At 39.1% G+C, this 26,429-nt stretch overlaps 1 protein-coding gene across 12 annotated transcripts in view; it reads left to right on the top strand.

Annotated features, from left to right (window-relative positions):
* Positions 1 to 26,429, top strand: part of LOC137021752 (copine-5) — a 349,050-nt gene that overhangs the window by 110,452 nt on the left and 212,169 nt on the right. For 2 of the 12 annotated variants that reach the window (XM_067388648.1, XM_067388641.1), the window contains exon 33: positions 683 to 1,032. The exons of 8 other annotated variants lie outside the window; for them this stretch is intronic. In XM_067388648.1, the coding sequence (XP_067244749.1) occupies positions 683 to 782 (100 nt within the window). In that variant the 3' untranslated portion in view covers positions 783 to 1,032. Of the gene's footprint in view, positions 1 to 682; positions 1,033 to 7,213; positions 10,946 to 26,429 lie in introns of those variants that run through there. 2 more of the 12 variants (XM_067388642.1, XM_067388640.1) reach the window with 2 other exon arrangements.

Here is a 26,429-nt window from a genome sequence, read left to right on the forward strand (position 1 = left end):
TTACGAGACTACATCATGTATAAAAGCATGCTCTCTCAAGACAAATGAGTAACATATTTGACAAAATGGCTGCTTTCACATCATTAAACAACAATTACAATATTATCGTAGATGATACATATCACACACCCCAAGTTACAGCATTTAAATTTTACGTAATGTGAAATACATAAAATAAAATACATAAAATACATAAAAAAAGATGAATTGTTTGTTCAAAAGAACTTCCCAAAGCTATAAATTAGCAGGAGGAAACCTATTATGTTCACTGGGAAAACAAGATAAAGAGAACATGTTTTAAATATAGTAATTTTGAAATGATAATATAACCAGTTATTTACGGTCCTCTAATGGTTGTAAATGGGTCATCAGCTCAACGAGTCTGTTATGTCTTGCTCGTCTGTTTCTGTGACTCTGTTCAGTCTCTTACTCTCTTGTGACGTCTTTTTCCAGACAGTTAGACTACTTAGAAATGTTCAGTCAGACTAATATGTTTTTAAGACCTACTTTTGTGCATTTCGGGGGTGCTTGTTTGTAGAGCAGATGGTGTGGCCAGGGGATTGTGGGATTGTTTGACTGTTCTTCATTAATGTGTCTCTAACATAGCTCTCTTGCTCCTTTAACTTTCTCTGTCTGTCTCTCTTATGCCTTCCCTTCGCGCTGTGGGGCTTCATACCTGCAGTGACTGTCGGGTGAAGTTGTGGAGTTATGTCCCCGGGCTCACGCCCTGTCTGCCCCGCCGGGTCCTGGCCATCAAGGGCCGGGCCACCAGCCTCCCCTGAGCCTCCACTAACCACCTCCTGCCTGCTTCCCTCTGGTACTGTCCTTTCTCTATCTAATCTTCTCATGTCTCTCTTTTTGAGTACATTTCCCCCTTTTCCCCCCGTGACAAGCTGCAACTCTTACAACAAAGCAGCATGCTGTACTTACCACATAAAAGTGGTGTTTTCAGCCTCAGACGGTGTGCCGCTGATTATCAGATACGTTTTACACATAAATGTGGCAAGAATCTTCCAGAACTTCAAGCTGAGATGTGATTGGCTGGCTTCTTCGCAGCTTCTGTACTCGGGTTTCTGTGAGTCTGCTTGGAAACAAAATGGTTATGATAACTGCTTCTGAGGACGAACTAGTTGCCAGATTTGACAAACTTTGCAAGATGACATTTGAATGAGAACTTTCATTGTGTATCTTTGAGAAATCATCAAGCTCAACCGTTTGTCTATATTCAGAAAGTGTGCAAACATGTCAACTGAAAATTAGAAAAATTGCTATAAATGTGAAGACAAGGGGAGCAAGTAAAGTTGCTTGAAAAGTCGTCATGAAACGGAAGTTGTGACAGTCTTTTCTTACCTATTAAGCTGTATATCTGAGTGAAACGGGGGAATTGATTGGATGGTTGCGGTTTGCTGTTGGTGGATCTCATGTGATTGACAGGTTGCCCCGCCCTTGTCAGAGAGAGAGAGATTCAAGAGTTATTCTGATTCAAGATTACAATGCACATTAATAAAAAAAAAAAAAATATATATATATATATATATATATATATATATATATATATATATATATATATATATATATATATAATTAGGGCTGGGCAAGTTAACGCGTTTTTATCGCGTTAACTCATTAATTAATTAACGCCGACAATTAGTTTATCGCGCGTTAATGTACTTTTTATTTTGAAAGTCCGTTGCTCACTGCGTTTGAATACACATAGATAGACTACAACCGAATACAACACAAACCATGGGTCACAGGAGGGGTGGGATGTTTATCAGTAGGCTACTGGCTGCTTGGGATGAGCGTCATCACGCGTCTCAACCAATGAAAGCACTTGTTGTGTGCCTAAGAGAGCTACAGCGCGAAAAAGAAAATATCTGGTGCGGACAGAAAAATGGAAAAAGGTACCCACTGCTTATCACTCAATAAAAGAATCACATTGCTAAGTGTTTTTGAACGTTTTGATTTCGTTTGGTTTAATAATTAACATTACCTTTGCGAGTCTGACTCTCACTGCGCTCGTGAATTAGCAGAACTTGACGGGGACATTCAAATGCTTAACAAAACGCTTCATGTGACCAACAATTCTGTACATGTTTATTAAAGCATACTGTGTGGAGATACACAAATGAGCCCAAAATATGAATGCAGCACGTTTATATCTTAAACGGTTTCCTCTCGTGTCATCTCAAGAAAACGCTTAATGCACTTAGACTGATATTAAAGATACCAAATTCTATTTACAAATAAAGCACATGCACAAAAACGGATGACACCAAAATATAAACTTTCAGTATCACTTAAAATGTAACCATTTTATAAATTTTCTTCATAACTGTTTTATAAAGGTAACTTAGTGTGGTTGTCATTTGTTAAAATAAATATAAAAATACAGTGTGTTCGTGTCCGTCTGTCCGCTGAATTTGACCCATATCTCTGATTCTCCTCATCTGTGATCATGGAAAAGGGGGATTACAATGACAACAGTTGTAGGCCTACTCAATATGCTCGGTTCAGCATCATTTAAACGTTTCCAACAAATAAATGAATCGACTTTTCTCAGTGTGTTAATTACATAGATTTATTTGGATATTCATACGATGGCTGAAGCAGCAGTGAGCGCCCAGCGTGCGACACGGTAAACAGATCAACACTGTAAACGAAATCCTACAAAACTTCAGTGAAAAAATAAATAAAATGATCATGAGATGCGATAAAATAGCTTCTATTCCATGCAAACGATACCATTAAAACTGTTAACGTTCCACTTAATGGCAGAAACAAAACAAAAGGTAAGCAAGAATCCGTATTAATTTCAGTACGAGTAATAGAGGGCGATCCTGTCAAAATGGCGACGCCGCCCCGGCATGCAACGAGGCGTGACGTTGGTTCGTATTCTCTATTGCACTTTTGTTCATACAGCAGTACTTTGAAAGAATAAAATTACGCAATACACTACTTTTGATTTCATTATTAAATTTTGCGCATGCTGCGATTAATCGCAGAAAAATCATGCGATTAATCGCGATTCAAATATTTAATCGTTGCCCAGCACTAATATATGCGCAGATAAATCGTTTATCATAAATACTGCAATATTCCTGAATATTATTAATATTATACTGAAATATCAAGAATTGTCCATTTTAATCTCATGCTGGCTTTAAAGTCCCCCCTGAAAATTAAAAATAGACCACGAGAGATACATGAGTGAAGATTTAGGGAGAGAACGAGAGTTTCTAGCTGTATTCTACTGGAATAATTCATGAGATGTTGTTCATTAAATCAAGTGAGCAGATCTTCACATTGCAAGAGAGGAACAAAAAGAAAAGAAAAAAAACAAGAACCTACAACACAGTGCTGAGTAAAACGGAAGGAGCTGTTGCTGCAGAAGTTCTTGTGATATAAATACCACATGGAAATAGTAAGCGTTACAATATTTTACTGACAGATACAGTATAATTAGAGGTAGACAGGAAATTTGTAACCCGGTCCTCCGAAGTGACAGATAATGACGCTCTCTCTGCTGATCTTCCATGCAAATGTTCTTATGCTTACAAAATGATTAAAAAATGTGCAATGTTGTAAACAAGAACACTCACCAGTCAGTGAGTTCTACTCAAATAATTTTGTTAATGATGCGACGAATCAGTTTAAAATGAGTAATTGGGGAAAATGTGTGTATATATACACATTTTATATATATATATATATATATATATATATAGTCATATATAAGCATAAAATAAGCATCTATGTTAAAATCAGTAAATAATTTTTTGGAACTGATTCATTAAATAGACTGATTCTTTTAGTAGAATCTGGCTTTTCAGTGCTTTGCTATATTGGAGAGAAAAGAGAGATATTGGGCAGTTTACACCAGCGGGTTGACTGGGTCATTTTCAGCATTGCTGGTCAAACTGAATTTGTTTCTGGCAGCTACTGGCAGTCAGTGCAGATACTTGAGCAAAGGCGTGACAGTTCTTGAAGGTTAAAGACACGTTGAGCGGCAGCGGTGCGAATGCACTCGAGGGGACGTAAGCTGCAGAATGTCTGAGAACAAACTACACGGCTCAGCTGCGTCATTTTGTTGTTGTCAATTATTTCTCACTCTGTCAGTTGTATATCATCCATCTCTGTGTGCATCTGTCTGTTTTTGCACCAGTTTCGTTTCATAGGCCAACTTCTCCAATGTTTGATCCCACAGAACTTTCCCTTGGCTCTTTCACTTTGGGCCAATAAAGAGGAACTGTACTAATTAGACTCCATGCGTTGTTGTTTTTCTCCCCATTTCAGGTGTGCTCAAGTGTGCTCATCTTTCAGAGAGTAATAAAAACGTATTGTTCCCTTAACTGTGTTCAGCAGTGGTGGTGTAAATCCTTTTAATTGGTTGTAGTTAAGGTCTAGATACCACAAGATACATCTTACCTCACCACCTTATCAGACTTGGTGTAGTTTTACCAGGATCCACTGCAGGATCCGCTGTTGTTTAAAGCAGAAATGCTTTTAGCAAGACCTAGAAATTTAGGGTAAAACATTCTTAGTGAAACATTTTTCATATCCCATTTTTTTTAAAACCACATGAAATTGTGCATGATTTATACTTATTTACAGAAAAAACACATTTCTTCTGGGTTAAATAAAAATTAATTTAATTTAAGCTATATTTTTCCTTATTATCTTTAATAGTAATTTTGCTTCTCAAGTGAATTAATCTTGTTTTTAAAAACAAGATTAATTCACTATATAATAATATAATATATATAATATATGTGTATATATATATATATTATATATACACACACACACACACACACACACTGCACAGCATAAATGAGTACACCCCCTCTGAACAAATACAACATGATACATGATCACTAATACCATTCATAGAAAGATGGCAAAACTAAAATATATTAAACATATACAAAATAAAAACTGAGAAATATATGTCATAAATAGCCATAAAATAAGTAAATTAGCCAATTTTGTTTAAATAAAGGATTGCAGAAATGAGTACACCCCTAGATTTAATTCAACAAATGTATAATATTCTTGTACTTAGTATGCCCTCCATAATTTTAAATATACTGTTCTGACCCTTCAATTCAATTCATATTTATTTGTATAGCGCTTCTCACGACACATACATCAAAGCAGCTTTACAGAGAATGGATGTCAACATTACAATTTAGAGAATGCAGTTAGCTAATAATGTAATAATTTAGGCAATTTAATTTACAATCACTGTTAGCAGTTTAATTGAAGGTAGAAGCAATGAGCTCCTGGAAAAATGAATTACATATTAACAATAATTAGGATATATAGATATTTGGGAATGTGCATGTTGATCCAGATATTGCGTCATCTGAAGTCCTCGCAGGAGTTGGCGCCATCTCTTCAAAGGTGTTGGTCATCTGAGGTCTTCTAAGACCCTTCACGGAGTGTACAAGTTCATGACAAATTGTCACATCTGTTCTGTTTAACTCCTGGATGATGAGCTCCTTAAATGCCCCGATCTTTAATGGGGAGTGTTGCTCAACTCGTCTCTACAGAATCCCCCACAGGCGCTCAAGAGTGTTAAGATTGAGTGCAGTACATGTCCACAGAAGGTTTTTCACCTTCGGAGAATGCATATCCTAACTGTCATGTTGAAAAAATGCCCAACAATGCAGGGAATGAGGAAAGGGTAACCTCTTCTGTTTCAAGTTTGTGTATTAAATTACACAGTGCTGTGGGAATTCATGACAGCATTGATAAAGTACAACTCCCTCACACCTTCAGCACTCATACATCCCTATATAAGAGCTTTACTACCGCTGAACTTTACTGTGGGAACCAGGCACTTCTCACTGCACTCCTCCTCTAGCAGCACCAGAACATTTTGGATGCTGTTAGATCCAGAATGATTGATTTGGTCTCATTAGACCAGAGTATTGAGTCCCAGAATCTATATTTTGTAAATATGGGCTTTGGAAAAGGCTAACTGAGTTTATTGTACTTTGGCTACAGTGGGTAGATGCAGTGAGAACAACAACCAGTCACTCTTTTCATAGCTTTTGCTGGCTCTGAAACTGGCTTGGTATTTCTCCTGCTCTTTGTCTAGCAAAAAAATCCCTCATCACTAAATGAAAGCTTAAAATGAAGGCCTGATATTATACAACAAGTCAATTGTTTTTGAATTTTATATTATTTATAGCTCCTGCTAACATGGTCACGTCGAGCTAGGCGGGCGTGGTTTTAGCAACCAGTCACATGGGCTACTACCACGTCCCGCCTCTTTTTCAGTTATCTGGGAGTGACGTGCGGTGACGCGCTGCTAAGATGTATTTTTTTTACAGTCTATGGTTTCAACCAAGGAAAGATGTCAATAAAACAGCTTGTGAACAATGTCACTTAACGTTGCATTTAGCTCAGGAATGTTATCCAGCGTTCACAGTTCGTTAGTTCGCTATAAATTAACACTAGAGAGGAACGTATTTACTATTAATTATATATGCATGTTTAAATAAAAAAGTGCTTATGAAAACTACCTTATATGTGCAACTCAGTTGTATACAAACATTTCAGTTTTTATTTAGGTGTAATTATTATATCTGACAATAAATAGCAGTTTAATATAATACATCTGTTGTTAATTGCAGCCAGTATTATAGTGTACCAAATGAGAGGGTTCTCTGTATAGTTTGCAGCATTATTTGGGAGAGTTTTTTTTCTCCATAAGAAATCGGTATCTGCATTGGCTGATATCATTCTGAATAATTAGCAATCGGTATTGGCTGGGAAATTTTGTGTTGTGTCACCTCTATATATATGTATGTATGTATATATACACTTATTTATCCCAAACTAATGACTAGTTAATTTGCATCACGCTGCGATTCATAGCTCATCTTTTTCCTCAGAGATGCAGTGTTAGTTAAGATGCGAGCGTGTGGTTCTGTTGGCTGCTTCACACAGCAGGGTTTTGATTTTTATTGGGATAAAGCAGTGCATGCGCCTAATTGGTGAGAAGAGCAGGGACTCGTGTGGCGGTTCCCTTTGTGAACTCTTGGTTTTGATGTCTGTGCCATCGCTTCAATGTGAGGAGCCACAGTGACGGTGTCTGAAGATTCAGACAACCGAGAGTCTCTGTCTTTCTGATTATTGGCCTTGTGCATCTCCTCCACCTCTCATTTTATGTCTGTTTCTTTGTGTTTCTTCCATCCCACAGTGACATGAGAGTGAAGATTTGGAAGCCGAAGATGGGGAAGAAAAGGTGAAGATCCTCCGTTTGGAACGTTTGTTATCGATGGTGCCTTTTTGGGATAATTGGATGCCGCAACTTTAGGTGTCTGAAACCGACCTTGGAAAGGAGTCCAGAGGTCAGCCGCCTCAAACCAGAAGGCCAGTTTCAAGGACCTGCCTGAAGGAGATGAGACACAGCCGTCAACCCTTTCAGCCGGCTGCAAACGGAGTCCCAGGAATATGATCCGGTGATCGTCTGAGGAACTGCCGGTTGCTTTCTTCTAGATGTTTTAAGGTGCCATTTCGGTGATGCCGAAACTATATTATCTGTACAGTGAAGTGTTCTCCTTCACTTCCTGTCTAAATGAAAACAAGTCCTTGAGATGACTTCATCTGTAGCTGCTGATTTTACTTCTGAATATTTATCACATCAAGGAAACAGAATAATCCAAGGTCACTTTTTTTTTATTCTTTAGAGAGCCATATGACTTTAGCCTTGACCTGTTACCAGAAACTGAATCATTTCCTCTCAGTATCCAGAAGAGTGGCACCTTTTGTGTTTACTAAGGATGAGCAGACGCAGAGTCGTCATCAATCCCAGTCCCACGTTCCCTCAAAACATTGTGCAATAGTATGGACCACCATGTTTTTCAATGCCTTCCTCTTCAGGGGGATTCTCTGAACCTTTCAAATAACTAATGGCTTCCTTAACCACAGACAAACATTGTACAGCCCTCTTCCGACAGGCTTCCTTTGCTTTTAAACTCGTTCACTCCATCCTGCTGTGAATTTTATGTTTTCTACCTCAGGTTTAAAGTTAGATTTTGTGTGTGAATTCACTGATTCTGATAGGATTCCAGCTTTATTGTCTTCTAGATGTGTGAACCGAGGTCTCAGAAGTATAAAGCAGGATTCAGAGTCTGCTGAGTGGGCATTTTGTAATAAGCCCATCTCATCGGGGGACTGTAGAGTTTAGTGACACTAGCAGACAGTCTTAGGCAGAATTAGACGCTTCCTCAGGCTCAAGCGTCTGATCGAAGGTAACGATCCCCTGAGGACAGTAGAAAAGGATTCAGCAGGCTTTGTTTCATGTTGCTGGACACAGTCCTGGTACGACGAACGGAATTTCAGACAATCTATCACTGGATTGCTGGATATAAATTTGGTCATTTTGTTAGCTCTATATTTTTTCTATATTACGGCTACCCCTCTATAACGCTTAACAGAAGTGTTAGATAAATTTGCACAATGTCTTTTGATGTTTTTTTCTGGTGCTCTGCATGTCTGGTCCATGTTATGTTTTGTATCATTTTAAAGGGATAGTTGTAAAACTGTGATTTACTCCTAATTCTTATGACTTTTTTTTTTCTTCAGTATAACATAAAAGGAGAAGTTTAACAGGTTGTTCAAACTCCTCTTTTCCGTACAATGAAGGCACATGAGGTGCAGCTTTTGAGTTTCAAAAATGAGCAAAAATATATATAAAATTGTTGCTCTTTATTCCAAGACTTTGGAAGTAGTGTTATCAAAAGTAACAACTTCGGTACCAAGTCGGTAGTGAAATGTAAAAAATAAGACTCTTTGAGCACTGTTGAGTGGATTTGTGAACACCTCTGATTGCCCATTGGGTTCACGAGCTCATCAGATATGTCTGTGATTGGCTACAATGATCAACGCACAGGAGCGTTTGAAAGTAGGTGTCTATCAGCAGACCGGTGCTTTCAAACGCTCTCGTGTGTGTAAGCGCGTGTAAGAACGTCATTGATGTCTATTTACAACATGTTTCTGAAGCGTTGATCATTGTAGCCAATCGCAGACATATCTGTTGAGCGCGTGAACACGATGGCCAATCAGAGGTGTTTACGAATCAACTCAACAGTGCTCAAGGCATCACATTTTTTAAATTTCAGTACCAACATGGTACCGAAGTCGGTACTTTTGACAACACCATTTGGAAGACTGTCAACACAGTCCATTTTTGATTTATAATTCAACTAGTTACTCAATAAAAATCATCTGTTTCACCTCTGATTCTTGTCCATGTATATTCAAATATGGCATTTAAAGATCCGTCACATGTATAATGACTTTAGTTTGTTTATCACCTAAATCTGCCTTATGAAGACTTGGAATATAGTGCACAAGTCAAATGGACTACTTTTTGGATCTTGACTTCACCTGTTCATTGTAATTATATGGAAAAGAACAGCTGGAACAATCTGTTAAACTTCCCCTTTTGCGTTCCATTGAACAAAAAGAGTCATACAGGTTTGGAACACCAACAAATTCAGTAAATGAATACAGAATTACAATTTTTAGGTGATCAATCCCTTTAATCGCCCTAATAAGATGTAAATCATGCTAAGAAGAACATCATCCATTGATGATTCTTCTCTCCCGCACAAGCATCCATGATAAAACCAGCCGTGTTAAAGTAGGTCAAATTAGGCAGTGTGTTCTCCAGTCCTCCTCTCAGAGTTTCACACCCTATTAAATGAAATAGGAAGCAGCCTCCTCTGCATTGGAGGATATGGCGTGCCTGATGGGGGTATGTGGGCGTTTGCGAGCTTGTCTTGGTAGAACACATGCAACTTTGTTTAGTTTTACGCCATCAATCTTGCTGTGCCACACGCCACTCCCTTCTCGGGCTATCCCAGATTTACAGTCTTTTTTAATGAAACACATCTATCACAAAGGTTTTTGGGCAGCCCTTGGCAATTCACCACCTGAACGCAGCCGTGTACACGAGCTGCTGTAAGGAGGAAGCTCTTATTTCCAGTCGACAGGGATGTGCTTTATCTGATGAACGACCCACAGCATGGATAATCGCGCATTAAGCGCTGCAGGAGTCGGGATTCCCAAGCTACGACAAGAGATTTGATCAAATTTGCAAGTTACCTTTTTCGATCTGTATTTTCGAAAACATTGTGATGTGGCAAAGCTGCTGTCAGTCATTTAAAGCCACTACAACGTGTTTCTAAGGACGAATCTTTAGATTGGAGTCATTTGTATAATGTAAAGCTCATATACATATATACATATTCATGAGGAAGTATGCAGTAGGGGCTTCCTTAACCTTTAGGTTAATAGATTTCTGCCAGTGGTTCACTGCATATACACCTTTCTAAATTTGACAGTAGTGTCATTAAGCCAGTATGTCATCCTCATTAAGATTATATACAAGTTTGCGATTTCAGAACGTGGAACTATTAACACTACAAGGTGTTTTTGACTAAATTATCCATTTTTTTCCTTTTGAATCCGAGTGATGCGCTCATAAAAAGAACTGTTTTTGGATCTTTTCTGTGAAGTCTTTTATAATAAGGCCAAATTTATTAAATAATGATCAGAGAATCTACTTCAAAGAACTTTTGTTTTCAAAACTGTGAAAAATGCTGCTTTATTCCATCTTGCATCTTTTTTTAATATGAGTCTGTGTGTTTTGTTCTTAAAGCGAGATCAAAATATACGACATCAAACGTGTTACCAAAGTTTGGTTTAAATAATCACTTGCACATTTCTAAACCCCCAAAAATGAATCAAAATTGTATGTTTGTACTGGTTATGGTTCAAGCGAAACGAACAACAGGCCTAATTCTGTCTCTTAAAGGGATAGTTCACCCAAAAATGAAAATTTACTCCATAAGGTGTATGAGGTGTATATGACTTTCTTCGTTCAGCCAAACACAATCGGGAGTTATATTAAAAAAAAATATCCAAGCTTTATAATGGCAGTGAATAGAGGATGAGATTTTGAAGCCCAAAAAAGTGCATCCATCCATCATAAAACATATTCCACACGGCTCCAGGGGGATAATAAAGGCCTTCCATAGTGAATCGATGCGTTATAACAAGTACGTTGCGTAGAACGTCATGTCATTGTGTACTACGTCGTGGAAGTTATCGCTTTTTAGTCGAATGCCTATGGCTGTCATGCCAAAAGCTCATTATTTTACTTGATAAAGTTTTAAATAAGGATCTTTTTCTTAGACAAATGCATCGATCCGCTTCAGAAGGCCTTTATTAAACCCCGGAGCCGCGCGGAGTGCGTTTTCTGATGGATGGATGCACTTTTTTGCGCTTCAAAATCTCATCCTCCATTCACTGCCATTATAAAGCTTTGAACGAACCAGGATATTTTTTAAATATAACTCTGATTGTGTTTGGCTGACAGAAGATAGTCATATACACCTCAGATGGCTTGAGATTTTTGGGTGAACTATCCCTTTAACAAAGTTGTTCGCAAAGACGTGTTGTGCATTTTAATTCAGCGCAACAACTTACGCCAATAATTTTACGTACAATTTCCACATTTCATTCTGTTTGTTTCTACGAATTTGTGTGTGTACCGTGTGTTCTATTCTAATAATCACAGGGTCAACCCTTTTTTAATAAGTGCCCCTCATTAGTGAGATTATAAAAGACTGCGCGTCTTTAACTCATTTCATTTTAGAAATGAAAAAGCATTGTTTTGAATACCATTTTGAAGCATTTTTGGTACAATTGTAATATTCTTTGGAAAGGAGCTTGTCAAAATGTGCGCGGTATTGCTAGGACTTAAAGACTGTGAAATTGGTTTGCGAATACAGTTCCATAACACGTCGTCCACACAGATAATTTCAGCCTCTCAGCTCTCTCTCTCTCTCCATTGTGTCTGAAAGCTCATTGGTTCGCAAGGCTGCAGCTGAGATTGACAGTTACAACCTTAAATACTCCACGCTTTTTACAGCCATGCCAGTCAGTGGCCTGCAATTCCTGGTGCTCATCTTGAAGACGGTCTTAACTTTCAATGCATCTGAAGCTTCTGGGGTTTATCGTTCTTACGCATTCAGCTTCACAGCAGTAGTTTACCGGGGGTACGTTTAGTGATGTAGCTTTACTGTTGCTTACATTTTGTATTCTAGGTCAGTGATGCATGGCATGGACATGCTGTATAAGCTTCTACATCTGTATAGAATCTTAAAGGAAAGCTTTTCTGTACAGGGGAGATTGTCGACACCTGTCTAACGATCAGCGTAGCGTCAACCTGCGGCTTTGCCCCGCTGTAATGCCAAAGGTGTCGCCCAGCTGCCTTACGCCCTCTCTGTCTCTCCCAGCCTGAAGCACAGGGCTGCACTGCAATACGCCTGACGCCTTACCTCACTTTCAGTGTGTGGAACATCATGCCATCGCAAAACGCTGCTTTTAAATGCCTTATGCGTTGTTTTTTTTTTTGAAAAAAAAAAAAAAAAATCAGTTTGAATGGGTGCTTTCTAGTTACCTGGCAACCCAGGTATGCAGTTAATTCGCAGATTAGAAAAGACATTTAAGTAATAGAGAAAAAGAGGCTGAAATTAAAGGCTTGTCAGAACAATCAGTCAATTTCAAGGCGTTCAGCTCGAGTTCAGCTGATGGTTTAGGCAACCGCTGAGGGCTTGTGAAACGCAGCGGGACGTATACCAACAACGGTCACAGGTGCCTTTTATCGCATTGACTCCTCCCAAGGAATGTAAATGTTTGTACAGAGTTCCTCTTTCTTTTTGTTACATGTGCATGCGACCAAACTGGGTGTAAAATATATGACTGTAAATACTGTACAGGTTTTATTTAATGACAGTTCAAGCATTCCTCCAGAGAAATAAATAAAAAATGTGGGAAAAAAAAGCAGTTTTTCATTTCCTTTTTACTCGCGGTAGGAGTTTGTTCTGAGTGTTCTTATGCTGTTTTCTTGCTGTTTATCTCTGAGATAGAATTATGGTTGAGTTCCTTCCTGTTTCCTGTCTGTGATGAGCTTGCAGATATGATCTGTCCATATAGAATCACTGGCTTGCTGTCATCACACATCAGACACATCACAGGGTGAATCTCATGAAAACATCAGGTCACATTTTACAATGAAATCAAAAGGGAAAAAAGCAACAAAATAAATTGTATTGTGCTTCCTTAAAATATATATGCAAGTATTATTTGTGTGTGTGTGTGTGTGTCTGTGTGTATATATATATATTATATATATATATATATATATATATATATATATATATATATATATATATATATATATATATATATATATATAAAATTGTATTTTATAGAACTTTTTGGTGAGATTTTTTAAGCTGCATTTATTAGTTTAAATACACAGTAAAATCATTAGTATTGACATATTTTTTCAATTTAAAATTACTTTTCTATTTGAAAATATTTTAAAATGTAATTTATTTTAGAAACATCCAGTAACACTTTCAAGGATTAGTATTCAAAGGATTAGTTCACTTCAGAATTCAAATGTATTTACTCAACCTCATGTCATCCAAGATGTTTGTCTTTCACACGGAATTTGAACAACAAATTTGAGCACGATTAGTCATAAGTATCAATTTCCATTCTTAAACGGTCTGGCGACCAGGGCGGGCGAGAGCCGTGAGGGAACGGCGCGAGGCCGGTGGCGCGAGTGTTAATGAGCTTCACCTGGGAGGCGCATCGGCCTTGAGTCCCTCACGGAGGAGCTCCGGGAGCATAAAAGGAGGAGCGACTACCGTGGAGGACGAGAGAGGACCACGCCTGGACTTTATTTTATGTTTTATTATGTTTGTGTGGCCGGCAGACGTCCGTGAGGGTCTGCCGGCATTACTTTCGTTTTGTTCTTACACTGCACATTTTCAAAACTCTTAGCGAGCTGATCCACAACTTTCTGATGTAGCTCAGTTCTCCGAACGTCAGACATCAGGTTCTTCAAATCTTTAGACTGCAGGGCCTTCAGCACCATGGCACATGCCTGACCCTGCTGATGTTCCCTCCGTCCTCCTGTGATGTTCTCCACAGCCGTGTCCAACAGGTTCACACAAAACACAGGGAACTTGGTGAAGAGGCCGGTGCGCCTCCCAGGTGAAGCTCATTAACACTCGCGCCACCGGCCTCGCGCCGTTCCCTCACGGCTCTCGCCCGCCCTGGTCGCCACAAACGGCCTTACAATCGTTAAGTGGTAAATCAAGAAAATGAGATGCAAACAATAAGACTAATCGTTGAGCTATATAACAATAATTCGTTTTCTATTGATAAAAGTATCCAAACAGATGCTCGCCTGTCTAATAAAACACAATCTATTAAAGAGTCTTTGGTGTTTTCATGGTTTTTACGGAAGTAAAATCAATAATCGAGGGTAACGCAAATATGACATCATTAAAGGATTAGTTCACTTTCAAATAAACTTTTTCTGATAATTCAACTTAAGGAATGAACGCGGCAACAGTTTTTTCCGTAAGTAAAATAGGGAAGGTGTCGGACATACAGCGTAAGATTTTTAAAGAATACGGAAAGCGGAAACACGTGCAAGGTGATCATTTGTGTTTATAAAGCATATACAGTTGTATTATTTTTTTTTCCAAAATTACAGATCGTTTCTCTCGATAAGACCCTTATTCCTCATCTGGTATCGTTTAAAACCCTTTGAAGCTGCACTGAAACTGTCATTTTGACCTTCAACTGTTTGGAGGCCATTGAAGTCCACTATAAGGAGAATAAACCTGGAATGTTTTCCTCAAAAACCTTAATTTCTTTTTGACTGAAAGAAAGACATGAACATCTTGAATGACATGGGGGTGAGTGAATTATCAGGAAAAGTTTATTTGAAAGTGGACTAATCCTTTAACAGGCAATGCAGGCATGTTACCCTAGTTAAAACTGATTTCTCTGGATTTAAACAATGTTTAAAGGCTTTATGTTTAATGCAGTATAAAAGTAACTTTAATGCATTAAAGGGTTAGTTCATTTTCATCAAAAATGAAACTTCTGTCATTAATTACTCACCCTCATGTCGTTCCACACCTGTAAGACCTTCGTTCATCTTCAGAACACAAATTAAGATATTTTTGATCAAATCCGATGGTTCAGTGAGGCCTTCATTGCCATCAAGACATTTAAGACTTTCAATGCCCAGAAAGCTACTAAAGACATATTTAAAACAGGTCATGTGACTACAGTGGTTCAACCTTAATGTTATGAAGTGACGAGAATACTTTTTGTGTGCCAAAAAAACAAAATGACTTTATTTCACAATATCAAGTGATGGGCGATTTCCAAACACTGCTTCATGAAGCTTCGAAGCTTTACGAATCATTTGTTTTGAATCAGCGGTTCAGAGCGCATATGACTGCCAAAGTCATGTAAACTATTAAAATTCAACACTTATGAAGTAACGAAGCCTTGTTTACTGAAATCACATGACTTTCAAGCTCTGAACCACTCATTCAAATCAAAAAAAGATTCACAAAGCTTCGAAGCTTCATGAAGCAGTGTTCTGAAATCACCCATCATTAGATATTGTAGAATAAAGTCGCTATTTTGTTTTTTTGGTGCACAAAAAGTATTCTTGTCGCTTCATAACATTAAGGTTGAACCACTGTAGTCACATGAACTGATTTAAATATGTTTTTAGCAGCTTTCTGGACAATGAAAGTGTTAATAATCTTGCTGTCAATGGAGGCTTCACTGAGCCATCGGATTTCATCAGAAATATCTTAATTTGTGTTCTGAAGATGAACGAAGGTCTTACAAGTGTGGAACGACATGAGGGTGAGTAATTAAACTAATCCTTTAATTATGAACTAACCCTTTAATTATGCCTCATAATGCATTGTTTGGCCTCATGAATAACCACAGTTATAATACATTACCTGTATATTCATCCAACAAACCTTTAGAACGTATATTGCATTAAAACACATGACAAACAACCTATTTTTTTAGGTTTCTTTGACTAGAAAGTTCATTTATTTGAAACAGAAATCTTAACATTCGGAGTGTCTTTACTCACACTTTTTATCAATATTTTGCATCCTTGCAGAATAAAAGTATCAATTTCTTTAAAAAAAGACTTTTGAATGGGAGTCTTTACTTAATCTAATGAATAAAATAACAACAACATAATGTGGACATGTTCGTGATGTTATCGTGAAGTTCATGTCACAGATTATACAAATGTCATTCAGAAAGTGGACAATCTTTGAGGAGAAAACCTTATTCATCACAGAAACTGATATTTTCCTGGCTAATGGTGACAAAAGACTCGGATGTGACATTTCTAGTAGCGATTGATCGAGGTTTCTGTTTCCCAGCGGATGTCTCTGAAAATGTCGACGTCTGAACTTGCAAAAGCATTTTGCAGTTGACAAAAAATGTATTTGTTGCAACTTTATATTGACTGTTTGAACACTGACTCAGCCGAACTGCGTCGGCCCCTGATGTTGTTACAGAGCGCAAAGGGAGATGAAGTTTTCCGGAAAACCAACGCAATTTAAACGGCAGTCATACATCTTCATTTCACGTGTAAATCATCATCATTAACTGGCGAGGCTGTGCTTGTCTTCTTTCCTTGGGAGGACTATGGGATGATGATGGACGAGCGGCATCAACATGGGATCGAGGCGATACGGCCCTAGAAGGGTAGGCACTCTTACAGACCGTTCACAAACATCCTCCATCACACACTCTCGCCATCAATGTTAGCTTCAGTTTGAATGAAATCGTTCACCTCAGGTCATTCCAAACCCACGTGACTTGCTTTCTGTCAATATTTCATTGACATACTTGGTTCATTTGTAAGTTAGTTTTACTTAAATAAAATAAAATGGCATCTAATTTACACCGATCAGGCATAACATCATGAGCGCTGACCGGTGAAGTGAATAACACTGATCGTCTCTTCATCACAGCACCTGTTAGTGGGTGGATATATTAGGCAGCAAGTGAACATTTTCTCTTCAAAGTTGATGTGTTAGAAGCAGGAAAAATGGGCAAGCGTAAGGATTTGAGTGAGTTTGACAAGGACCAAATTGTGATGGTCAGAGCATCTCCAAAACTGCAGGTCTTGTGGGGTGTTCCCGGTCTGCAGCGGTCAGTATCTGTCAAAAGTATCTATCAAAGAAGGAACAGTGGTGAACCGGTGACAGGGTCATGGGCGGCCGAGGCTCAATGATGCACGTGAGGAGCAAAGGCTGACCCGTGTAGTCCGATCTATCAGACGAGCTCCTGTAGCTCAAATTGTTGTTAATGCTGGTTCTGATAGAAAGGTGTCAGAATACACAGTGCATCAGTTTGTTGCGTATGGAGCTGCAGACCAGTCAGGGTGCCCATGCTGACCCCTGTCCACCACCGAAAGAGACAACAGTGACACGTGATCATCAGAACTGGACCACGGAGCAATGGAAGATGGTGGCCTGGTCTGATGAATCATGTTTTCTTTTACATCACGTGTGCGTCACTTACCTGGGGAACACATGGCACCAGGATGCACTCTGGGAAGAAGGCAAGCCGGTGGAGGCAGTGTGATGCTGGGAAACCTTGGGTCCTGCCATCCATGTGGATGTTACTTTGACACGTACCACCTACCTAAGCATTGTTGCAGACCATCTACACCCTTTCATGGAAACAGTATTCCCTGGTGGCTGTGGCCTCTTTCAGCAGGATAATGCTCCTGACACAAAGCAAAAAGGGTTCAGGAATGGTTTGAGGAGCACAAAGAGTTTGAGGTGTTGACTTGGCCTCCAAATTCCCCAGATCTCAATCCAATTGAGCATCTGTGGGATGTACTTAACATACAAGTCCGATCCATGGAGGCTCCACCTCACAACTTACAGGACTTAAAGGATCTGCTGCTAACATCTTGGTGCAGATACCACAGCACACCTTCAGGGGTCTAGAGGAGTCCATGCCTCGACGGGTCAGGGCTGTTTTGGCAGCAAAAGGGGGACCATCACAATATTAGGAAGGTGGTCATAATGTTATGCCTGATCGGTGTATGAATTATAATAATTAAACATCATGTGAAAACTGTCCATGTGAAATCGTTTTTTATCGTCGTTGTTTTAGTGTGTTATGGAAATGTGACCTTTTGACTAGTGTGTGACTTTGCTTCATTGGTGACTTCAGTTTACCGTTTTTCACTCTTTTTAGTTTTAACTCAATCCACATATTTTTGACTGTCATTTTGTTTTTTCTAGATTTTTCTTCAAAAATCATTGTTAGTGCTTGGTTAATATCATGGTTCTTGTTTTTTTTTTTTTTTGTTTGTTTTTTGTCAACAGTATGTTTTAATTGATTTAATTATCAGTATGATGCAGATTGTTACCATTGACAAAATCAAAAAACCTTCATTAACATTTTTTCATCAGTAAATTAGATAACAAGATTAACACAACATTGACTAAGAATCTTGCGACATTAAAGTCGTCATGAAACAGAAGTTGCGCTCATATTTTCTTACCTATTGTGAAGTATATCCCAGTGAAACAGCTTCTGGAACAAGAACAAATGTAGGGCGGGGCTTAATTTTATCTGTGGGGAATTGATTGGATGGTTATGGTCTGCTATTGGTGGATCTCATGTGATTGACAGGTTGCCCCGCCCTCATCATCAGAGAAGAGATGTCGTTGCAAGAGGGAAGGGAAGATATTTTGATTCAAGATTATGAGGGCACATCAATTAAAAATGGATAAATCGTTCATGGTCACCTTTGAGATTTTCAGTGAATAACACCTTAAATCTGTCTATTTGCCATGTAAAGTTATTAGGTTCTGAAGGTTTGGAATATGACGAGTACTTTTTTGGGATACTTTATTGGTGTTTTTTTGTCATATTGGAGCTTGACAGTTGAATTCCCCATTCACTTTCATTAAAGGTGCCCTAGAATCAAAAATATTGGTAAAGTTGAACAACAAGAGTTCAGCACATAGAAATGACATACAGTGAGTCTCAAACTCCATTGTTTCCTCCTTCTTATATAAATCTCATTTGTTTAAAAGACCTCAGAAGAAAAGGCGAATCTCAACATAACACCGACTGTTACGTAACATAACAGATCATTAATATGTACGCCCCCAATATTTGCATATGCCAGCTCATGTTCAAGGCATTAGACAAGGGCAGCCAGTATTAACATCTGGATCTGTGCACAGCTGAATCATCAGACTAGGTAAGCAAGCAAGAACAATAGTGAAAAATGGCAGATGGAGCAATAATAACTGACATGATCCATGATTACATGATATTTTTAGTGATATTTGTAAATTGTCTTTCTAAATGTTTCATTAGCATGTTGATAATATACTGTTAAATGTGGTTAAAGTTACCATCGTTTCTTACTGTATTCACAGAGACAAGAGAGCCATCGCTATTTTCATTTTTAAACACTTGCAGTCTGTATAATGCATAAACACAACTTCATTCTTTATAAATCTCTCCAACAGTGTGTAATGTTAGCTTTAGCCACGCAGCATAGCCTCAAACTCATTCAGAATCAAATGTAAACACCCAAATAAATACTTTACTCACATGATCCGACGCATGCATGCAGTATGCATGACAAACATCTTGTAAAGATCCATTTGAGGGTTATATTAGCTGTGTAAACTTTGTAAATGCACTGTATTATAGTCGAGAACTCAGGGGCGGGGAGCGCGTGATTTAAAGGGGCCGCAGCCTGAATCAGTGCATAGTTAATGATGCTCCAATTCAGGGGACACCATAAACTTAAATTATATCTTGTAAAAAAGACTCATCTTTAAGTCAAAAAGAGTAGCCTACATTCTTCAGTCTTTTTGTTTGGATGACACACCGGTAAATAAATACTGAAAACTATTCAATTAAATCTTTAAATGACACGACTATATTATACGACTATTACACTTGCCAGGAAATGCTTAATATGCTCTGGAGGAGACATTACACATGCAGTCAGACGTTAGCACAAGCCTTTCATTCATCTCAGTGTATCTTGCTGAGGCACATCTGCCATTTTTTGGCGGTCCCGCCCCTTGGCTGTGGTTCTAAACCCCTCGAGTTGCGGCGCAGAGGCGGTCTTCCCTCCCTGCGCTCTTCGGGGCAGCGCTGCATCCTGCGGAGTCTGCTGAGGGGTGATAATGAGAGATTGTGTCTGAGGCGGTGGGAGAGATGGAGGATGGAGCCGCGGCTGCACTGTGATCGCAGAGAGCGGAGAGGCCAGGGCTCATTGAGCTCACCGCAGGGGGACCGTTGTCTCTGCTCCGCACTAGGATGTGTGTGTGCTGATGACCCGCTTTTACACAGTTTGTAAGAGACTTCTCTACTGAAAACAAAGCTGGAGGCTGCGAGTAAAAAAAAAAAAATAAGTGTAAAAGTGTGACAGAGTGTTTGAGAGAGACAGACAGAGAAAGAGGAGAGCAGTGTATAGGAGAGATTTGGGTTAAAACATCTACGACAATAGACCTCAGTACCACACGTACGTCTCCAAGATGTCTTTTAAAGAAAGCTTCATCTGGAAAACATCTGTTGTATAGAAACATCTGATGAACCTCTTGAGGCGCTTGAACCCTTTTGAGCCCCAAACAGGAAAATTACATGCTTGAAGTCCAATTAGGGCTTTTCACACTGCGCTTAACCCTGGGTTATCTTCGTTCTAAACACTGCTTTTAACCACGGGTAAAAGAACGTTTCACACTTGTAATTTAGAAGCGGGGTTATGAAGCCCTACTCCCGAGCAGGTTTAGCACTGCTTTTGTACCGTTAACCCCACATTGTGGTGCCATTCTTGTACAGTGTGAAACTAATGTTACAGCTTGACGCTTAGCAACAGACAACCAATCACGTACTTTGCCTGCTTTGGACTGTCATGGAAACACTGTACATTGTATATAAACAGTAAACTCAGCGTTTGAGAGGAAAAATGTCAAATGCTGACAGAAAACGCAACAATTTGATTGAAGAAGAGACTGTTTCATGCTTACCTTTTATAGTCTGAAATGTCCATTCAGTATAAATTCGATGGTAAAGGATGTGCAATGCTAGAGCTAGCCTATGTAAACAGGTCGCGTGCTGCGTTTATCCAATTAATTACACTGACACCGCAAATATGCAAATAAGAACGTTAACCCAGGGTTTATGAATGTACAATGTGAAATGTCAGCTTATGAATACCCAGGATTAATTAACCCCGGGTAAATTATGAGTGTGAAACCTGAAGTAAGATAACACAGGATTCCGTTTACCCGGGGTTTAGAATGACCCAGGGTTAACTATTTCAACTGTGAAAAGCCCTACTGTTTTCTAAACCATTTGGAGTATGAAAATAGCTGTGGTATCATTTGAAAGTAGAAAGTAGTAGTTGATATAAGTTCAGAATTAACGTTAGTAAAAAGTAAAAAAAAAAAAAAAAAAAGTTAGAAATTTAATGGAATGAAAATGTTTTTTGCATAACATCTTTTTATTATTATTTAAAAAAATAAAATAATAAAGATGCCTGTGAATGCTAGAAATAAACTGGGCCCAAAGCCACAAGTCTTAAGATGTTTCAAGTTTGAGGATAATATAACACAAAATTAGGTTTTTGTTATATTATATAATCTGAAAGTTTTTTTTCTTTAACAAAATTGGCCACTTGGTGCTCCAAAGTGCCTCTTGGTAAGAAAATGATCTGATGAACATATAACTAAACCATTCTTTAAAAAATGTAACATAATTACAAACAATTTTATAATGTTAAAAGATGGTGTTTTTATTTAAAAAAATAAATAAATCTGCACACACGATTTTAGTGTTTTCATTACTAAATTTACACAAAACCTAGCTGTATAGAAAAGAAGGAAAGAAAAAAAGAATTAAATGCGCACCTCAAATCTCCTGTTTCCACCAAACCTGTTTGTTGGGAGCTCCACAGAGTCAGTATTCATGGTCGGGATGCTATAGCCAAACCTTTGGTCACTCACGCCAATGCCAAATGTTGGTTTCATTGGAGCCAGCAGGCTGTGGACAATGTGAAACATATATTGTTCTCTGATGAGTCCACCTTCACTGTCTTTCTCACATCCGTGGGAGTTACGGTGTGGAGAAGCTCCAGAGAGGCTCAACACCCGACTGTTGCTGCCCACAGTGATGGATAGGGCTGCAATATCATGGCATTTCCGTACACTTCTTGATGGGCGCATGCATCACTGCAAAGGACTAATCAATTATAATATTATACTCAAATACTATACCCTGATGGTGGGGCCATGTATCATCAACACACACATCAAGACTTGTGACAGAATGGTTTAATGAACATGAATGTGGAGTTGAACATCTCCCATGGCCTGCGCAGTCACCAGATCTGAATATTTTTGAGCCACTTTGGGGTATTTTGGAGGAGCGAGACAGAAATTTTTTTCCTCCAGCAGCATCACGTAATGACCTGGACACTGTTCTGGAAGAGGAATGGCTCAAAATTCCTCTGGCCACTTGTATCTGTCATTCCCAAGACAAACTGATGCTGTATTGAACACAAAAGGAGACCCTACACCAGGGGTACTCAACAGGCGGCCCGCGGGCCGCATCCGGCCCGTCAGCATTACATTTGTGGCCCGCATCATGCTACATATAAATGTATTTTTATTATAATTTGCGATCAAAATTAGCGTGAATATTACTTCGTTTTTTTTACACGTACACAAGGGTAGGCGTACAGTGCACGTGACGCTGTAATCATCAGCAGAGAACGCGTATAGTGTGCGCGCGCAGCACAATTTTTCTAACCGCAAAGAACAATATAAACTGAAGGCACTTTGCACGCGCGCATTGAATAGTTTTTGCACTAATTTAGTTTGTCCACAAGGTGTCAGCAATGAAATGGGCTGTTGTTTCAGTCTGAAAAGAAACGGAGAAGACAGAACAAGAGTAACAACAAACACCTACCGTGTTGAAGAGCGCTCGTTTGAGGGGATTAAAAGATACCAGCAACTCTAATTTTAAACAAGTACAAAGAGATTTTATTGTAACTATTTGAGCGAAAAAGACTAGACAAGCATTAATCTCTCTAGTGCGCATGTGTCGAGCACTTGTGTTCGTGAACGCCACCAAAGGCTCGAGAATGTGCGCGCAAGTAAAAAACAAAGTAACCTTATTTTTCCATGATGAAATGCAGTTGACATTCCTCAAACTTTGCAGTGTGTAAGTTGCCGAGCAGCATGAAAAACACACCTTTTATTCTTAATGTCAATGTGTTATAAACAGAAAGCAAGCAGCGCTCCCATTACAGATCTGTCATCACATCATTGAGCTCACGGAGAATATCTGATTTATTATGTTTACAACGTTGGTTATAGTTAGATAATTCATAAAATTGCGATTGAACATTAATATATATATATATATATATATATATATATATATATATATATATATATATATATATATATATATATATATATATATTTTGGATTCTGACCAAATTAAAAGGTAGGTAATAATATTACAAATAATAAAACATTTATTCTCTGAGTATAAATAGGTGCTATAAAAAGTGTTAAAAAGGTGCAATGGAGTATAAAAAGACTATAAAAAAGTGCAATGTTTTCGTCTTATGGACAAACTCTCATCAGCCAGTGAACAACAGCCAGGCCCTAAAAACTGCACTTTTAGTAAATAAACAGTAAAACTACAAATATTGTCTTAAGTAGGCCCAAATAAAAGTCTTACGATCCAAGTTATAATTTGTGGCCCTTCGCGTTTCATTTGGTTAAAATGCGGCCCTCTTGGCCTCTGAACTTGAGTACCCCTGCCCTACACCATCCTAAAACCAGGTGTTTTATTCTCCAACCCCTGTATATGCACTCAAAAGAGAACTTTTTTTTTTTTTTTTTTTTTTTTTTGACAACCACTTGTTTTAGTTGAGCATAATAAAAACATACAGTTGAACTTTGATTTTGTAAAATATTATATTATGTAATTGTTTTATAACGTCTGTACATTCATCTTGTTAGTTCATTGTACATTCCCAATCAGATCTGTCTCATTTTCTGGCATAGATTCAGATTCATCATTGACAATGAAAGAAACAAAAAATGATATGCGTGAATGGTACAGGCAGCAAAATGTTCATGATTGAACATGTATTATACGGTATAAGTGATATACAATTAGTTAAGGTCAGGTATGGAAAAAATATTTGCAGTTTGACCAGAAATCAAAGTCAGCAGCTTGTTCCGAATCAAAACTGTGTTCGAAGAGAGTCTTTACAGGCTGGCGTGGAACTACCTTGTGAAAGTGGCATTTAAAGAGACAGCCGGTCCATCGATCCACTGCTGTCCATCAACAAGACACAAACAAGAGCCTGGCTGTACATCATGTATATTTTCTTCCTGTTTCTAAAGGAGAGAATCTGCTTTTCAAATGTTTTAGACCAAAGGGTAAAATTCACAACTGAGAGAGAAAAAAAAAAAAAAATCAAACATCCAGGAACACGTGCAAGAAACGCAAAGCCTTTTCTTTATAGTAAATTAACCATAATCCTCTTCAGTTCAGTGATCTTTGCAAACGCATGAGATGGCTTCGCATTTACACTTTCTTCCTTCCTACGCAAAGCTGTTGTTTGAAGTCTTAATTAAGAGTGTCTTAATTAGTCTTTTCCTTCTTTTTCTTCTTCTTTTTCTCTGTATCCTCCTGCTGATCAGCTGACGGCTTTTTCCAGGGCAGGACGCTGTAGGAAACATATGCAGAAATCAAGTACGTGGCCATCCCAGTGTATCCACCTATGATCAAACACAACGGCTGAATGAGCACGAACAGGCAGAAGACGTTGACCGAAGCACTGTCGGGCAGATCCACACGGCCATCCTTGTTTGCCTGTAACACGCCGAAGAAATAGATCAGCGCCACGGCCGGGTAAAACGCCAGGTCCACCATGGTTTCAACTTTGAGAGCCGTCTCTCATGTGAATGCGTCAAAGCTCACGGGGGACGCGATATAACGACCGCACTTCCTTTCGACCTTTCATCCGGCAACTGAGGTAAAACATTACCTTCTTGCCGAGATAACATGCGCAGGCATGTTATCAAAGAGCGAAGTGCAAGTTCCTCTCCCAACATCAGGAAGCCCCAAGAGAGTGACCTTTACTCTCTAATGGAGTTTGAGAAAGAGCCAACAGTCTCCTGCAGGGCTGCTGGTATTAGAATAAATACATGAAAGGAGACAGCCGAGAGTCCCCAGCTTCCAACACATGCTTGGATTAGTCTAGTGCACTGTGCTTGGCAGAGATTAGGCCGTAGGAACGGCCTGCTTTGAAAAAGTCCTCAGCCACCTCTATTCTTTGCCAGGCACTGGAAAAAAACACTGGTGGGCTGCAAAAATTGCTGTTTGTGGTGGAGATGTGATTTATTCATGAGCGTTTGCCAGCAGCCGATGGTCTTTTGAGCACCTGTGAGCTGTTAAGATTGTTGTCTTAGACTCTCATTTAAAAGATGGCACCACAATAGAATTGATGTCACACAAATTCTGGCTTAGATGCCGAGCAGGATGGGAGGTATAAGCCTGTCTGTATTTGACCCCCAGACCTTTTCGCACCCGTATTAATCATCTTATCAAGAGCTCGCAAGGGTCTTCATTTGGACCTTACCCCTTCAATTCCCTCCGTTTAATTGCACTCAAACAGGCCTATTTCTGGCCCCGTTGACGCAATGTGGGAGAAACACAGTAATTAAAGCCCCAAATCACAGTGAATGGTGCAGTTTGGCTGACATTATGGAAAACATTCTTCTTTCCTGTCTTTGTTCTGTGTGGCAGCTTTGCCTTCCCATCTGGTGCCGGTTTACCAGTGTAGAGATCCAGTTTTGCATCCTGGCATCGCCATCAGATCACCTACAGTGGCTTTTTTGGCATTGGGTGTTAGTTAGTATTTGTCACGGGGTCAAAGTTGAATATGGGCACCGGTTCTTCTCATTGGTGTGGTGTTGGAGGCACCCCATGAGGCTCAGTTAGACCTCAAAACTAGGAGCACATCTGCACGTCCTCATGTCCACCCACATCCCAATTGCTTTAACATTGCCTTTACAATCATGACTCACTCGGGAGGGTGAGCGGAGGCGAGGGTGGTCTCGGTGCCAGCGTGAGGCTGTTTCCGTGCCCATTGATCTCCAGAGTGGCTCCTGTCCCTCACACCAGAGCTTAGACCATTCTGCTTAAGCCGTCTAAGGAAAGGGATGAAAACAATCGCGTTTGCTTTTGAAAAACTCACATCCTGAGCGAGGAAAAAGTGTGGCTGCGAGGAACTGCGAGGACTTTGTGTGAATTTACTGTGTTAGTTCTTTCGTTCTCTGCGCTGGCGTTTCTTGGAAATGATTATTTTTTTCTGAAAAGGTCTGCTGCAGTCGAACTCCCTGAAAGAATAACAATGTGCACCGCTTTCCCATAATATAAAAGAAAAGGCACGTTTTTTTTTT

This window comes from Chanodichthys erythropterus, chromosome 6 (assembly GCF_024489055.1).
Source record: "Chanodichthys erythropterus isolate Z2021 chromosome 6, ASM2448905v1, whole genome shotgun sequence".
NCBI lineage: Eukaryota > Metazoa > Chordata > Actinopteri > Cypriniformes > Xenocyprididae > Chanodichthys > Chanodichthys erythropterus.